The sequence below is a fragment of the Misgurnus anguillicaudatus genome, chromosome 25 (genome assembly GCF_027580225.2).
Source record: "Misgurnus anguillicaudatus chromosome 25, ASM2758022v2, whole genome shotgun sequence".
NCBI classification, from domain to species: Eukaryota; Metazoa; Chordata; class Actinopteri; order Cypriniformes; family Cobitidae; genus Misgurnus; species Misgurnus anguillicaudatus.
In genome coordinates, this window is record NC_073361.2 from 20,096,289 (window position 1) to 20,114,327 (window position 18,039).

Consider the following 18,039-nt stretch of genomic DNA (forward strand, 5'->3'; position numbering starts at 1 on the left):
GTTACAGTAGTTTGTTAAAGTCTAGGCAAAGTTTTCGTTTCGGGTGCGAGAGGTCCCAGGTTCAAATCCCGGACGAGCCCCCGATTTTATTTCGTTCCCAGCCATTGTTAAGGGGTACGGTAGTGATGTAGGACTCGAGACCGTTCTCGAGATCGATTTATGCTTTCTCTGACTCGTCTCGGACTCGTTCCTTCAAAGACTCGGTCTTGACATGGGTTGGGACCACAGTAAGAGGAGAAGGACTCGTAATTTCAGACCGAGTCCTCGAGACCAGCGCATTTTTTGTGTTCATATAAAAAAAAAACGCAACACATAACAATAATAATAAAATGCAATGTTGACAGGCATTATTTGAAAATGACATCCCATGGTGCTATGCAAAGATACTGCCATCAGAGCCGTTTATTTATCTCTGGTAAAATAGGCAGAAGATGATGCATGTGGTAGGGATTTTTTTATGATTGTAAAAGCATAGTCCATATTAAGATGTTAAGACTGCTCCTCTAAACAATTCCCAATCTAGCTTAGTCTGTAGGCCTAACTGTTGATTATTAACTGGGGTAATATTAAATCATGAATAGGAAAACTGACATGTTTTTATGGACTCGGTATCGACTCAGACTTGCTTCCTCAAAGACTCGGTCTTGACTCGGACTCGACTCTATTTGAAAACCAACGGACTCGGTTTTGACCATTCAAAGACTCGGTCTTGACTCGGACTCAACATAGGCGGTCTCGTCCTCATCACTAGGGTATGGATAAGGGTAATGTTTGGATGTATCTGTAATGCATCTGCCTTTCATTGCTTATTGATTTGTAGATTATATAAAAAGAAATTGTTTGACAAATGTTCTGCTACATCTACATTAAATCCTTACATTAAACGTCAACCTTAATAATTAATACTTTACGGTACATTTACACGGGGCGAAAGCGTTAACGCTTGAGGGACGGCTTGTCTGAAGCTTGGCCAACAGCCAATCACAGTGTCCGCAACACATGCTCCGCTCTTGCATAAATGTAATTGGCTGGTTCGCACTAGGTTATTTGCATAAGGCAATCTGATTGGCTGCCGCCTTGGTGCTTAAAAACTTGAGAAATGTTCAACTTCTGCCACGAGCAACAGCAGTGATGCGACAGATCCACAATTCAGTTTGGCAACGCATGACGTCAACCAAGTAAATGAGAACGCCCCGTGTGAATGTACCGTTTTTATAATACAAGATTAACCAATACGTGACTGGATACTTACCAACCATGTGTTTCCGGACATGGGCCATCGTATAAAACTTCTTTTCACAGATTTCACATGAGAACTTCTTTTCTGCATATCCGTGGACAATCTTGTTGTGTTCGTGTAAGGACCACAGCTTTTTGAAAGCTTTTCCACAGGTCACGCACTATAAAGATCAGAGGATGTGACTGAAGTGCATTAGACTAAACATTTCTCCCTCAGGGGTACACAGAAAACAAAACAGGAACTACCAAGTGCACTACCAAGAACTGCTTATAATATCATAAGGAGCGCATTTAAACTACAAACATTGTATTAACTATAAGAAATCATATTTATTTTTAATATAAATCAAAAATATTCAAAATTAATATAACTGAACTGAATATAGCAAGCTGAATATACATCAAACCAGGTGTGATTTCCATAAGTATTTTTACTTTACCACGTCATGATGCAATAATACATGATTTGGTTTAGACCCATTTTGATTTAGAGCTGGACATGTCTTGGCATCATATAGCACATTTTTTCTTAAATTGCATATAGTTTTTTTTTAATGAATGATCAGATGCATGCACAGTTACATGTACCTGTATGCTTTTCTCACAGTTTGTCTGATGGTGCAGCAGCAGCTCGCTCTCCAGTAAAAACCGCTTGCCGCATTTATTGCAGATCTGCATGCGGTTGTGAGTCACGTTCACGTGCTTCTCCAAGTACCATCGGTTGTTAAAAACACGAGGGCATTTCTTACAGGAAAAATGCTGCTTTTCTTCGAGTTTCACTTTTTGACCCAAACTCTCCTGCTCTCTCCTCCTCTTCCCCTCCTCTCGGTCTGCTAGCACACTGCTGATTAGCGTCTTTCTCATGGCGATGGTTGCTTTCATACCTGTTGGTAATCTTGAAGCATGTCGAGGTTTTTCCATGCTGGCGTGTCCCACCTCTGGAATGTTGAGGTTGTTTTCTTCCTCATCTTCTTCATCGCTATGGTTTTCCATTTCTTCATTTTCATGGTCATACTCTTCTTCTTCTTCCTCAGCAGCATCTTCATTATCATCTTGTTCTTTACCCTCCTCCATACCAGGAACGTTGCCGTGATGGAGCGCTGTGGTGCTTGATGTGATACCTTTGCCATCGGATCCCTTAGATACATTTAAAGTCTGGTTGTTAAGATTGACCTCCACAATTATTTGTTCTCTGTTAAAGGACACAGAACAGTCCTGAAGTCCTGCTTCACTGAAGTGAGGGTTGGGATGGTGTGCCTGGACACTAGATGAATGCTTCGGGGATACTGAAAAGTGTGCTGTCTTACTGACCTCACTGTCGTCTACAACCAGTGACAAAGTGCCATTTCCTTGCATTGTGTACATTTTTTCAAGCTCTTTCAGTTTGATCTCTCTGTATGTGTCATTGAACGAAACATTGCCTTGTTCCTCCGATTCAGTCATTTCTGAGTCGAGCGACTGGCTGCTGAGTAGCTTGTGACAGGAACTATCCAGATCACTCATTTGGAGGATGATGATTGCTTGCAGGACACAACTCACCAGAAGCCTGGAAGTACAGATGTTGGTAATCTTCTTTAAGCCTTGGCTAATAAACACATCAAAAGCCAGGTTTATTTGGCATAACTGTCTGTTTTGGGAGAGGAGGGTCTGGTGAAAGATGATATGAGAAGCCAGCACACCCTTGTTGGTGAGAAATATACAGAGGGACTCCAGAACAAGGTCCACGTTGCACTGGTGAGGCTGGTAGAGATGATGTCCATTCAGCTTGTCCATTAAATGGGTAAATTAAAGTGTTGCATTCTCCACCGTAGAAAACTCAAAGGTGCGTCAGCAGTCGTCTCCACTACGAGCTTGAGCTGGCACACAAAAGAAATGGAAAAATAAGCATATTAATCTTAAAGAGGACATTTCACAAGACTTTTTAAAGGTGTCAAATAAATCGTTGGTGTCCCCAGAGTACGTATGTGAAGTTTTAGCTAAAATAATAGTGCTGGGCAAAGATTAATCACGATTAATCGCATACAAAATAAAAGTGATTTTTTGCATAATATATGTGCGTGTACTGTGTCTAATTATTATGTATATTTAACCACACCCACATTCATATATTCATTTCAGAATTGTTTTACTTATATATACATTTTTAAATTTATATTTAATATTGAATATATAAAAATATAAATAAATATATATACACATGTAAATGTTTCTTAAATACATACATGAATGTGTGTGTATTTATTTATACATAATAATTACACACAGCTCATACTCATATATTATGCCAAAAATCACTTTTATTTTGTATGCGATTAATCGCGATTAATCTTTGCCCAGCACTAAAAAATGTAAACGTTTTGGTGCAAATTGCTACCATTACCTTGATTGACATTTTAACACTTGCTAAGTGTGTCCCATCAGATGAATAATTTTTACATGCACGCTTGGGATCTTCACGCCCACTAGAACACGTGGGCAAAATACAGGAAATAGGTCATGTAAGTATTCAAGTGGTCAAGTGCAAAGACCACAAGTGTGGTTATTTGGACGCAGCCATAATGTATACATTGCAAAGGATGCTGCGCAGTGATACATAGAATCGTTGAGTACAGCAGTCATAGATAAAACACAGCTATTGACCAATCAGATTCAAGGACTGGAACTAACCATTTTATAATATGCAATAAAACATAAAAACAATAAACATTTTAGCTAAAAAGTTTTGTATTTGTAAAAGGACAAACCTGTGCTTGCATGGCACTAAAATAGTGCTAAAGTTTGTATAAAGGCAATAGGCAGAAATTTTGGTCAGAAATTCCAGTCTTATAATAAAAATCACTCTTTTAACCCTGGGGAACCCAAAAACCCTTCTCTTAACATTAATTAACATTGGCCAAATTTGACTCATGGGTTCTCCAAGGTTAAGCCTAAAAAATATTTAGAATAAATATATTTAGAAATAATTATTTTAGCTCCACCACACAACTCATAAAATACCTAATATTACTTTAACATTTATGCATTTGGCAGACAGTTTTATCCAAAGAGACCTACATTGTAATCAAGCAATATTTTATCAGTATGTGTATTTCCTGGGATCGAACCCATGACCTTTGCATTGCAAATGCAATGCATGACCAAACAAACATAAGTAAGAGATTGGAGTAAGAGATGCTAACTGCAGATAGCTATGCCTTCCCCTTCTGCCCTCAAGGTTAGTTTATTTTAGATCAGGAAGGACAAGGTTTCGATCCGGACAGCATCTCTTTAAAAACTCCAGAGGAAAAGGCAGGAGAGGGAGAGAGAGAGTACAAGAACTTACTGTAAGCAGAATTCAGAAGGAGTTTGCATTCCCTATTGTCAGCGGTTTACCAGCTTGCTAATTCCCATAAATAACAAATAACTTTAACCAAACTTGTAATAAACAATTTTGAGAAACATAGGTTCTCTTTGGGGTTTATAAAGCCAAGCGTTTTTGTTCAGCAAAAATGGTTTGTGCTTTACTGCAATACGAGGTGACTCAGGGCTGCTGGCCAGGCCGGCTGGTATGCACTTGGCCGAGGACGCAAACCTAAGCGCCAGAACGGTGGGGGGAATGAGATCTATCCTGAGTTTGACTTTCACTTCTGTGAAACTGTCTGCTCTCTTTACTGCACTGTTTAAAACACCTCCCTGTTTCAGCAGCTGTCTCCAGAGAGAAAACATTTTAAAATGCTGGTTTCTCCTTTCAAAAATGGCTGTGATGAAATTTTTTTAATGTTTTAACCCAACAGATTCCCCAGTAGGCTCTATTTGTCCTTACATCCAATGAAAATATTTAAGATTATCTAGTGGGAACTCTCGGGCCAATCGCGTTATTCCAAGGTTCATTTTCCCCTTTAACTACCGTTCAAAACTAATAACACATGGTAACCCGGATTCTGCAAATTATTTTGACAGTTACAATTTAATATTACACACACACACACACACACACACACATATATACATATATATATATATATATATATATACATACATATATATTTTTTTTTAAATAACATAATGATTAAACTAAATAGTGTGTTCATGACATTTGAACGTCTCTTCTTAAAGTAAAGTAAATGTGTTTTCCTCACCGAAGGTCTGTATTTATTAAAAATGAGCAAATAAAATATTATAAATCAATATTTAATGCTTCTTACGATACTTATGAGGTAAATAGCCATTTAATAGATAGGATAATGTACAGGCAGAAGGTTGTTATTGCAAAAATAAGTCTCTTCAGTATGATACAAGACCCTCCGCTTCGCATCTTGATAACACTTCATGGGCATATTTGTGCAATTACAACCTGCTGCCTATACATTATCCCTTACTTAATGCATAAACCAGTGTCATGCACTTTATTTAAAGATATATAGTTCACCAGAAATGTAGCGATTATTCATGCACATTTACTTTTTACAGCTTGACAGCACCTGGTCACCATATATGGTTATATTGTTGGCTGGAAAGACGTGTTTCGATATTCTTAAGACATTTTTACTGTTGAGGTCCGCAGAAGAATGTCAATGTACAGGTTTCAACCAATATATAGTTTAGAGTTGACTCTGAATGTCTGAGAATATAGATGATTTCTCAGTGAGCCCTGTAACAATACAGCCAATGTGAAGACCACTGACCAAACTCTCGACATTTTTTGATTGATTGCACGATTTCAACAACCCTATATGACTTCATACCACAAAGCAAACTCAACGGACCACAGCAACAAGCCACAAGAATTTGCTGAGCGATACAGAATATAAACTGAAATTTTGGAACAAAATGCATTACTTGCTGGTAAACTGACTTAAAATAATCCAGAAAAATCTTCACATTCTGGCGGGAGATACTGAACTTAATTTAAAGGGGACGTTTGACAAGAGTTTTTTAAGGTGTCAAAAAATCTTTGGTGTCCCCAGAATACGTATATGAACTTTTTAGCTCAAAATACCATATAGATAATTTATTATATCATGTTAAAATTCCCACATTGTAGGTGTGAGCAAAAATGTGCCGTTTTTGTGTGTGTCACTTTAAATGCAAATGAGCTGATCTCTGCACTAAATGGAAGTGTTGTGGTTGGATAGTGCAGATTAAGGGGTGGTATTATCCCCTTCTGACATCATAAGGGGAGCCAAATTTTAATTACCTACTTTTTCTCATGCTTGCAGAGAATGGTTTACTAAAACTAAGTTACTGGGTTGATATTTTTCACATTTTCTAGGTTGATAGAAGCATTGGGAACCCAGTTATTATTGCACTTTAATATGGAAAAGTCAGATTTTCATGATATGTCCTCTTTAAAATAATCCAGGAATTTGGTGGGAGATACTGCACTCAATTTTATTAATCTGTATAGTTTATACAGTTTTAAAGCATTTTTACTCTGTCAAACTATGTTACCAATGTAGAGTAACAGTGTTGATAGTATGTATGTGTGTAAGAGAGAGATGGTGTGTTTTTTGTGTATTACTACCAGTTTTGTTACATATACTGTCAAAACTAATTGGTAACATAGTTTGACAGTAACAAAGTTGACACTGACTAATTCGCACAACAGGTAATCATGATTTTCAGCTACATAAATTTGTTATGGCCTTTAACATTCCATGAAAATGAGTACCAAACTTTGTGATAACTAATCACATATTTGAAAACCACAATACTAATTTCTCGCTAGAAGTACAATCAAAAGGTGTAAAAAGTGAAAATAAAACCTTATTCACACAAAATTTGTTCCCCAGCAACTTTCTTGGCCGCTCTTTGATTTTTCGAACTCGACCAGAGTCGACCAATTAAGATTCACTGCGCACCCTTGCGCATAGAATTATGGGAGAAGACGATGAAGGTATCTCATGACACAGGAAATAAAGCAAACATTGGATTCTGACGTGCCTTGATGCTTTCGAATGCTGCCTCCGAAGGCGAGATTTCAGATGCAAATGTACCTGCATTTATATAATCACCCTTATAGCATGTGCTGATTTATATTCCTATATTTAGAAGATAATTACAGAAATGTGTCATTCATAAATAGATAACATTCATTTATTTATTTACACCATTACAGCATCTATGGCTACATGTATATGGAAAAAACTGGTTAATCTCTACAGGGTTCCCACAATTTAGTTAACTTCAAATTCAAGGACTTTTCAAGGACTTTCCAGGTCCAATACCCTCAAATTCAAAAACTAAATGTGGGGACACATTTCAAGTGAGAGCAAGGTTACGTTGTGTTATCTTTTAAGATACATTGTTACAGTTCCCTTTCAAGGGAACTCGCGCTGCGTCACTGTGGTGACACTTTGGGGACGCGCGTCTGAATGTGTATATCAAATTCAACCAATGGTGAGACTTAACAACAAAGACAGGGTGACACAGGAGCCAGGAAGTATATCGCTATCTGAAATATTGCCAAAGATGGCGTTACAGGGACGCAGGAAGTCTGGAAAGAAAGACGCAGCGTCTCGTTCCCTTCTCAAGAACAGTTACATCCGTAACCACAGACGGACCATTTTTATGTGTGAAACACAACTATGCAAAAAAGCATTTTGGTATGAATCAACATTCGCATACAGAATATATAAGCATTTAAAGTGAACAGTTTAGCACGTGTGCTTAAAAAGTCAAGAATTTTTATGATATTATCCTACACTACACAGGGAATAATATGGATTTTTTTCCAGAAAACTTCTTGCATAAAATAGATTCAAGCACTTTCAATGACCTGTATCTATGTATGCATATTTTTCAAAAACTTCCCAGGGCCTTGAATTTTTTTGCCCAGATTCACAAACTTTCAAGGATCTGTGGGAACCCACAAGTTAATCTACAAACAAGTTGGGTAAAGAAAGGCCATTATATATACATTTTTAATCTCCCATCCCCAATTCAACCGTATCAGGCTCTTTCGTCTTATTTAAAACTCAGGAATGCCCAGTCTAAATCCGCAATGGACCCTCTATTCGTCGACGACTCCAACCATCCCGTTACACGTTTTTGGTTCCAAAAACACTTAAAACAAATCATAGCTCTGTCAGGTTTACACGTGGAGCATTTTTCCAGCCACTTATTTCGCATTGGAGCAGCAACTACTGCAGCTCAAAAAGGTCTATCACAAAACCAGATACAAGCCCTCGGTCGATGGTCATCTGACGCTTTCAAAAGCTACATCAGGTATAATCATCTTCACATTAAAGAAGCACATGCAGCCATGATGGGTTAAACATTTTTTCCGATCAACAGCCCATAAATTCATATACATAAGTCACAACTCATCTCATTATCATTCCATTATTTTTTTTTTTCAGCATCGGACAGGGCTCCCCTCCTGGTGCAGCAGACCCACGGCTCCCTTCGGTCGCAGGGCGAACCCCCCGTCTGTCGCCTGAACTTCACCATGTTCTGCGATGGATGGGGATCCCCCTGCCCGGTGCAGCAGAGTTGCTGGCTCCCTTCAGGCGCAGCAGGAGCCCTCCGTCCGACGCGTCAACCCCGCTTTAATTTCATGCCTATTCAGCATCGGACAGGGCTCCCCTCCCGGTGCAGCAGACCCACGGCTCCCTTCGGTCGCAGGGCGAACCCCCCGTCTGTCGCCTGAACTTTACCATGTTCTGCGATGGATGGGGATCCCCCTGCCCGGTGCAGCAGAGTCGCTGGCTCCCTTCGGGCGCAGCAGGAGTCCTCCGTCTGACGTGTCAAGCCCGCTTTAATTACATGCCTATTCAGCGTCGGACAGGGCTCCACGGCTCCCTTCGGTCGCAGGGCGAACCCCCCGTCTGTCGCCTGAGCTATACCATGTTCTGCGATGGATAGGGATCCCCCTGCCCGGTGCAGCAGAGCCGCTGGCTCCCTTCGGGCGCAGCAGGAGCCCTCCGTCCGACGCGTCAACCGCGCTTTAATTTTATGCCTTATCAGCATCAGACAGGGCTCCCCTTCCGGTGCAGCAGACCCACGGCTCCCTTCGGTTGCAGGGGGAACCCCCCGTCTGTCGCCTGAGCTATACCATGTTCTGCGATGGATGGGGATCCCCCTGCCCGGTGCAGCAGAGCCGCTGGCTCCCTTCGGGCGCAGCAGGAGCCCTCCATCCGACGCGGCAACCGCGCTTTAATTACATGCCTATTCATCGTCGGACAGGGCTCCCCTTCCGGTGCAGCAGACCCACGGCTCCCTTCGGTCGCAGGGCGAACCCCCCGTCTGTCGCCTGAGCTATACCATGTTCTGCGATGGATAGGGATCCCCCTGCCCGGTGCAGCAGAGCCGCTGGCTCCCTTCGGGCGCAGCAGGAGCCCTCCATCCGACGCGTCAACCGCGCTTTAATTATATGCCTATTCAGCATCAGACAGGGCTTCCTTCCGGTGCAGCAGACCCACGGCTCCCTTCGGTCGCAGTGCGAACCCCCGTCTGTCGCCTGAGCTATACCATGTTCTGCGATGGATGGGGATCCCCCTGGCCGGTGCAGCAGAGCCGCTGGCTCCCTTTGGGCGCAGCAGGAGCCCTCCGTCTGACGCGTCAACCCCGCTTTAATTACATGCCTATTCATCGTCGGACAGGGCTCCCCTTCCGGTGCAGCAGACCCACGGCTCCCTTCGGTCGCAGGGCAAACCCCCGTCTGTCGCCTGAGCTATACCATGTTCTGCGATGGATGGGGATCCCCCTGGCCGGTGCAGCAGAGCCGCTGGCTCCCTCCGGGCGCAGCAGGAGCCCTCCGTCTGACACGCTAATTCGCCCACAGCATTTAAGTGCATCATATTCGTGCTCTCTTTCTAGCCCTCACAGGGCTCGTCAGGCCGACGCTGCAAGCCTCAGTTCCTATTAAGAACCACTAAGCTCTCCCGGTCGGCCGGCATATTTCTCAACACGCATATTTTGGGGGGGAATGCAGAAATATTTTTACTTTCCGGCTGCTGTCCTATGCATCAAGCTTCCTTTGGGGAGTTCTCCGGGTTCGGGCCATACCCCGGATTCGGAGTTCGAGCTTCACTCCGGATCCTGAGCCCCTCCCCCAGGACAGCACGCCAAAATATGCTTACTTTCGCAATCAGATTAGATGTAAGGGCGAACTCGTGAAGCATTTAAAGTGAACAGTTTAGCACGTGTGCTTAAAAAGTCTAAAATTGTTATGATATCATTTTAGGGAATCTCACAACTCTGCGGCAAAAATTAAGCCCTGTGTTACCATAAAGCCCAAAGCAGAAGAAAAAGGAAAACATTGCTGTGCGACAAAAAAAGCTAACTTAGCAAGCCATTTATACAAGAGCTGGGGATTGCAAACTTGAGTGATTCCCAAAGCAAGCAGCACGCTAGCCGGGATCTCTCATTATTCACTGTAAATCACTTTCCTTGTCTTGTAAACACATCTTGTAAACATAAAGAAAGAGCTTTATAGTTTACATTATAACAACATAAGAATGAGTAAATAACAGAATTTTAATGTTTCAGTCACCATTTCTTTTTGCTTTTTGCATTTTGAGTGATGCACCTCTTAAACCAACAGGACACTTTTAACCTCTGGCTAAACTTCTTGAGACTTTCACCCACTCTGTATTAATGAAAAACAAGCATTATCATGGAAATCTAATCAGGGTGCAATTAAAAAGACGGGAGACTAATCACAGTCCTCTGGATTCATCCGCTTCCTGAGCTGCCAGCCTAAAGGGAAGTTTCACAGCGCATTAAAATGCAGACACACAGCTATCTGCCACTGTTGCTTCATCAATCATACAGAAGACAAGCAATGACTTAGCATCTGGATTATCTCTGTCCCAGACAATATGCACTGTCATGAATGACCTGTATACAATCTAACTAGGTGATTTCGTTTTTAAAAACGCATACTGCTATGTGCTAACACCTACTCATTTTTACCATGGTTAATATTTAACATATAATGTAATGTTTATAAAGGTTTATATGCATATATGTATCATATTGAAAATAATGCTGCAATAACTGACAGCAGAGGTCAAGATGGTTTGAGTCACGCTTGTGATAATGTGGTCATATTTTGATGGAGGGGGAGAGACTGTGTGTGTTTGTGAGTGTGTTGGGAGTATCTCAGGTTCAAAATAAGCATTTTTTCTGCTTTTAAAGCCCACGTGGATCGACTGTCCCCTGAGATGAGCCTTCATCCAAGGTGAAGGAGCAGCCGTCAGAGGACATGAGTGACATTGAAAAACAGATGCCCTGGGTGTCTCTGTATGTGTTGGGTACTGCATGATGCCCCCATCCTTCCCAATCTGATCACACATTCAGTCCTGACCTTGACATAGACAGACACTTACAGCCCTCACAGAAACACAAAGATGACTTACAGCCTTTGTGTGGGAGTTTGCAGTGCTGTACATTACCAAGCAATTTCGTTACACGTTTACATTTTTTAAAGATTATGATATTGAAGCTGACTAAGCTATTACTTTTGAAACATTTATCCATTGTAACGGTACATTCACACGGGGTGTAAGCGGTAACACTTCACATTCACTTTTAATGAGTGAAGTCATGTGTTGCCGATTTGAATTGTGGATCCGTCGGCATCGCGCCAGTGCCGTTGCTAGCGGCAGAAGTTGAACATTTCATTAAAGGTCTATCAGAAACAAGCATGGTTTTTCTCATTCATTCAGAGCTATAACAAGACAGCTGATAACTACACAGTGGCACAAACCAGAGCATTACGTTCACTGTGAAAACCTCCTAAACTATTAACACGTCTCATTACACATGTCAGTTCGACTTAAAGGGCTGTTTAGCGCTGCTCAGATCAGCCATCTGAATAGTGCTGAATGATGTAGTAAGTAATGTTTAAAACTGAGCAGCACATTTCCATATGGAAAATCTGTCCACATCTGTCACAGCTGGAGCTTCGCTTCAATTCACAATTGTCTGACATAGTTTATTTTATGAAGTGCTTTGAAAGCTTAACCAAGCAAAAAAAGCTTTAGTAGCGTTACTAGGATGCCGTTGGGCATTTGGGTATTTGTGGTGGGCAAGGACAACTTAAGTCAATATTAGAAGAATAACATTTAACCTTGAAATATACGGTTTTGCCATTTTATACTTGAACATTTACATTTTTTATATATTTGGGCCAGGAGTGTCCCAGGTTTGAATACCACAATGTTTGATTTTAAATTTGTGACCCTGGACCACAAAACCAGTCATGCAGCACTTGATTCTCAGGCGCAGTAATATTGAAGAAAGTTTGAGCGAGAGGGGGAGTAGTCAGGAGTGATGATGTTACTGCACGCCGAGGTCAAAGTGCTGCAAACTAAGTGCTCTTCCGCCATACAATATAGTTCTCATTTTTTATCCGCTTAAAAAAATCACCACGTTTTATTTTGTGCGCCCATACTCGTGTAACTACTCATGTAACAGTCTTTAAATAGGGAAAACATGGAAGTGTTTGGTGACTTCTAAATTCATCCCTGTTTGGATCCTAAGGAATGAATGGGGCTAGGCTAAATGCTAACACATTCACGACGCGCTGTACAAAGATTAAGTGCACGCATTGAACAAAGATAGGTATGTATTAATTCATCTAAGCTGAGGTAAGAACATAGTAAAATATTGAAAAACTGTGCTGTTTGCCTTTAGCAAAAAAAATCTATAATAGGCTTTATGCCCAGCTGCACTACTTTCCGAACTTCAGCCAGCTCCTTGTTTCCTGTCTGCCATTATTGGACAAACTGATTAATCCAGGTGTGTCTGATTATTGTTGTTGTGTCTACTGTGGTCAGGCACACCTGGATTAATCAGTTTGTCCAATAATGGCAGACAGAGAACAATGAGCTTGCTGAAGTTCAGGAAGTAGTGCAGCTGGGCATAAAGCCTATTCTGACCCATGCAATATATTGTTGGCTATTGCTATAAATATGCCTGTGCGACTTATGCCTGGTTTTTTGTTCCAGGGTCAGATTTGTTTTTATAATGTTGATACATTTCTGCAATTATAACACTGCAAATAAAGTAGATCAAGATAAATATATGTCTCTTGGGTGAGCGAATAAGTTTAATATTAACTAAATTAGGTCAACATTATGCCAAGACATTGCAGGTGCTAAATTATGAATGGATTTTTGATATTAGGAATGCTGTTGCCATTACATTTATGGCAAAATCATGGAAACAGGTCCATAATCAATCCCGACACCTACGCAATTCAATCAAGTCAATATGGACGGAGTTCCCCATTAGTTACCATAACAGACTACAAGTCCATGAATGCTGTCTGCAAAAAAAACCCTGAATCACTCACCTTTCCAAAATTTTCAGTGAAGTAGGAGACACCAGGAGTTTACTGCAGAGTTTATGCAGCAAATAATGCTCAGGAATCTCCTCACCGACAACGACTGTAAGATACAATTCACAAGAATCAATATAGTTGAACTAGGACGATATTAGTTTAAATCACAACCATTGTTATGGCAACATTAAAGTGTTAAGTATCTCATAACCTTTTCAATACTGCAATCGTCATACAACATTTATTTTATTACGAGCCACGAGGGAACATCCGTGATTCACTGTGCTTTTCCTGTGTCGACGAAGGCAGATATATTTAGAAGACTTCCCATTTCTATCTATATGTTAATGCAACCAAGCGCAAAAAAAGCAGTTTGAAATAATATGTACCAAGCGGTGCATAAAATTGGGCCAGACAAACAAACAAAGGTTTTACCTTTCATATGTCTGCCTCTAATAAAAAGTGAGCTTGACAAGGTGAGAAAAATCAGGTTCTCATAAAGTATCCAGAGTCAAAACCATCAGTGTGGTGTGTGACGGTGCTGAAAGTAAATTGAAAATTGCGCTATTTGTATACTCGGTTGGTAGAGGATTGTGATGTCAGCGCAAAAGCAATGGGTTTGATTCCATACTGATAAAATGTATAGCTTGTAGGCACAATAAAATGTATATTATTTTACAATAAACAGATTATTTTTTACTGCAAAAAAGACTAAACAAGAAAAGATAGATGATAGATAAAGTAGGTGTTGCCATTGTGCCAACAAATGGGACGATTCTACTCCTCCAGGTACACACTGTAAATTTGCAATGTTAAAGGGATGAGGAAAATTTTATATTTTAATACATATTTCTTCGCACTTTTTTGTATTTACTCTACAACTAATAATTTCTTTGAAACTGAACTTAAACCTGACTAATGCAGATAGTGAACGATCAGTGTTGCAGTTCTTCATGTCCAGTATAGGACTGCCAGGAGCCTGAGCTATGCAGGCAAGAGCTGAGTCAGGAGTTCTGGCCAAGAGAAGATCCTGTGGTGTTGGCATGTCTCTGCTACATAAAACACAAACTACCACAGATCTGCTAACTGTACTCATAGGCCAACACAACTTCATGTACAGACTCGGAGTATGTTGCAAAGTGAGGAACAGAACATGACAAACAACAGTGATCAAGAAAAAACAAGGCTGTGAAATGGGGAAATAAATACGCTTTCTTTCACGTGATCCCAAAGAAGGCCAGGGAAAGAAATACGTGTTCATTTAAAGGGACAGTTCACCCCAAAATGAACATTTTGTCATCATTTACTCACCCTCATGTTGTTACAAACCTGTATAAAAGTATTTGTTCTGCTAAAAACAAAGGAAGATATTTGTAATCAAGCAAGAAACAGAAGCACCATTGACTTCTATAGTAGGAAAAATACTACTATGGGAGTCAATGGTGCTTAAAAATTTGTTTGGTTACAAACATTGCTAAAAAAAATATCTTAATTTGTGTTCAGCGGAAACAAAGAAATTAATACAAGTTTGGTACAACATGAGGGTAAATTTTCATTTTTGGGTAAAACATTCCTTTAACATTAAAGAGCACCTATTGTCCATTTCATGTTTTTACATTTTCTTTGGTAAGTGTGTATTAGTACATGTTAACAATAGCCAAAGGTACAAACCCCAAAGTAAACGATGACGCGAGTTATCGTCTCCAACGTAAATCTATTTTCTTGGACTACAACAAACACGGATTGTAGGCAACAGTTTAATTCCTGGGATTGGTGATGTAGACAAGACCGACATTATCATAATTCCTCCCGCTTCGGACTCACAGCCTGCAAGTTAACTCCTGTTATACCACGGGTCTGTTAAATGCTGTATTGTGATTGGCTGAGAAATGTTCCGTGGGTATGCATTAATTACTGATAACCGCACACCTAACTTGTCAAATGTCTTAAAAATAGGCACCAGAGCAATGTTTGTGGTAACTGTGGTATAAGAGGAATAATTGGCTCCGGTCCTGTGAATTATTTGAAAATAATGCACACCCGCTGTGTAACGGCACTCCGCGAAGGGTGTGCATTATTTTCTTATAATTCAATGGCCCGTCGTCAATTATTCCTTACTTAGCAACCGAATGTTTCAAACATGGTAAGGAGCGTCACATTTCAGGCTGATGTCAGAGGTATTCAGGCCAACGTACAGATTAGCTGGCCAATCAGGGACACAGAGCTTTTCAAAACCATGCGTTTCAGGAAGAGAGTGAAATCTGGAGCTACAAAAATGTACGGTATGTGGAAAATAATGTGTTTTTTTAGCATAAACCACGCAAACACATTGTATTATACCAAATACACGAAATAACATTGTTTTTTAGCAATAAAATAGGTGCTCTTTAAGAAAGACTTAATTTAAGATCCTGCAGATTCGGTGCAGAGGTTCTTCATATGTACATTTGAGATTAAAACTAAAGCAAATGTGTCTGTGACAACCGCAGCAAAAGTCGTTTTTGTAATTCACAGATTTTTACATAAAATCATACATAATAATGTAAAAAAAAACATTCTCTATAACCTTGATATTTTAAATACTGTAAGGTCATGTCAAATATTGAAATCAATGTGAAATCAATGATGCTCCGCAGACTTCCGTCTGGATTTCACAGACAGGGTCACAAATGGTTGCATATAATTATATAATACAATATATAAACAAATCTCATATATACACTATACCCACCTAATATATGTGGAATTTAAAGACACACTGATTTAAAAAAAAACTCCTCAGTGTCTGTCTCAAAATCGATGGAGGCACTTTTCAATAGAAGCTGGAGTCTGCTTTACTTTTGCTTGGAGCCAAGCTAGACGCACTTGTCACAAGGATTTAAGTGATCTCAAGAGCCGAGCACTAAGATACAACGAAGCCTCAAAGTCAAGGGTGGGCAGGAATGTCCTGAATAGACGGTTACATAAAAACCCTCAGCATGATGCTTTTTTCCAGACTGTACCGCTAAGGACAAAACTGCAGAGATTTGCAAGAGTTGGTCTGATTTAGCTTTTTCTTCAAAGTAAAAACTACTCGCAGCTTTTAAAAAAAGCTGAATCACATGCTGCGTTTGAACTTACATAAATATTACACGTTTCTTTATGGACTTACTTTTTTGACATACAATTTTGCATCCAATTGTGTTCTGTAAATGGTAAATCATTGCGTCAGCAGCGCAAAAGGTCCTGGGCCGGATTCCCAGGAAACACACACACAGACAAAATGATGTATTGTAAGTGATGAATGCATTCATAAAGGACAGAATGAAGGTCTTTGGGTTCAGACGTTTTCATGATGTAAGCCAACAACAGGCACAGCACTTTCAAACAAGACAATTTAAATGCTCAGATAATGGAAAAATTAACTGCAAGGGTCATGTGAAAAGTAAAGTGAGGTCAAAAAGGCAGGGCTATGGCACTCCAGCAGTGACCTGACCCAAATATTAACCCTGCTTCCAGATGTGAGCGGGCTACAGGATTAAAGCACCACTTTATCACGCTGCACGTGCTTTATTTTTAATGATGTATCCTTGAATGACCTGTCTCGGCTGCTTTCCTTTTCTTCTTTAGCTGTTTATTAATACCAAAACCCTCAAATCATCTAAAATAGCGATGGTTTGTAAACTTCTCCCCTTTCTAATTCTGCTGTATCACACGTGACTGTCTCAAATGTGTTTTTAATGGATGTGTGGAGACGGAGTATAAAGTATTGCACAAGACGATCTGTCAATGCATTTAACTTCGTAAAACCTACAAATATAAGGTCATGTCCACGTGAAGACATATAACGTTCAACCTCCTGTGCATAAAAGACAATGTGAAGCACATGTTTTCCAAAATTGCAATAACAATGCGTTTGACTTTAAATCCTACATGCATCAGCATCCAAAAAATGCACCGGTCACGACCTGATCCTTGCTGAAGAGCACTGATGTGAATTTAACTCTTTAAATGCAACAATGTTGCTATTGTGGCCATTGCATTCTTGTACACCATCCAATCTCTGTCTGCGCGCCGTACAAGTTGCAAACTTCATTACGCGGTTATATTCTTCTTACTGAAAACGCATGCAAAAGTCAGACACATCCCGGGACAAACTATTGCAAGTTTTCAACGGCCTAGCTAATTCGTTCAAAATAATAAGAGATAAGATATGAACAATAAATGGTCAAAAACCCGTTGTGTACTTGCCATTTTTATCTGGTATCGTGAGCATCGACGGAGCGCGTGAATAAATCCATTTGCGCCGTACTTCCGCTCCTCGTGTAGTACGCTGGATTTTCACATTTCTTCAGTTTTCCTTCCCCTCAGTGTTTTTCGCCGTGCTAGCATTCAGACAGACAAAAATGCAGAGGCTGCTTTTGCAGTAGGATTTGGTGATTGGAGCTCGGGGATCATATGGGCTTTTTGTCAGAAGTTTTAAAGGGCCAACGCACCCAAAAATTATTTCCTCTCAGCTGTACTCCACATCTACATTTAAAAAAAAAGAA

General features: G+C 40.3%; 1 protein-coding gene across 1 annotated transcript in view; it reads right to left on the reverse strand.

Annotated features, from left to right (window-relative positions):
* Window positions 1-18,037, reverse strand: part of zbtb47b (zinc finger and BTB domain containing 47b) — a 26,329-nt gene extending 8,292 nt beyond the window's left edge. The window contains exons 1-4 of the mRNA XM_055183026.2: window positions 17,741-18,037; window positions 13,523-13,616; window positions 1,828-3,095; window positions 1,253-1,400 (exon numbers count right to left, since the gene is read on the reverse strand). Of these exons, the coding sequence (XP_055039001.2) occupies window positions 1,253-1,400; window positions 1,828-3,012 (1,333 nt within the window). The 5' untranslated portion in view covers window positions 3,013-3,095; window positions 13,523-13,616; window positions 17,741-18,037. The remainder of the gene's footprint in view (window positions 1-1,252; window positions 1,401-1,827; window positions 3,096-13,522; window positions 13,617-17,740) is intronic.
* Between the last annotated feature and the right edge of the window lie 2 nt (window positions 18,038-18,039).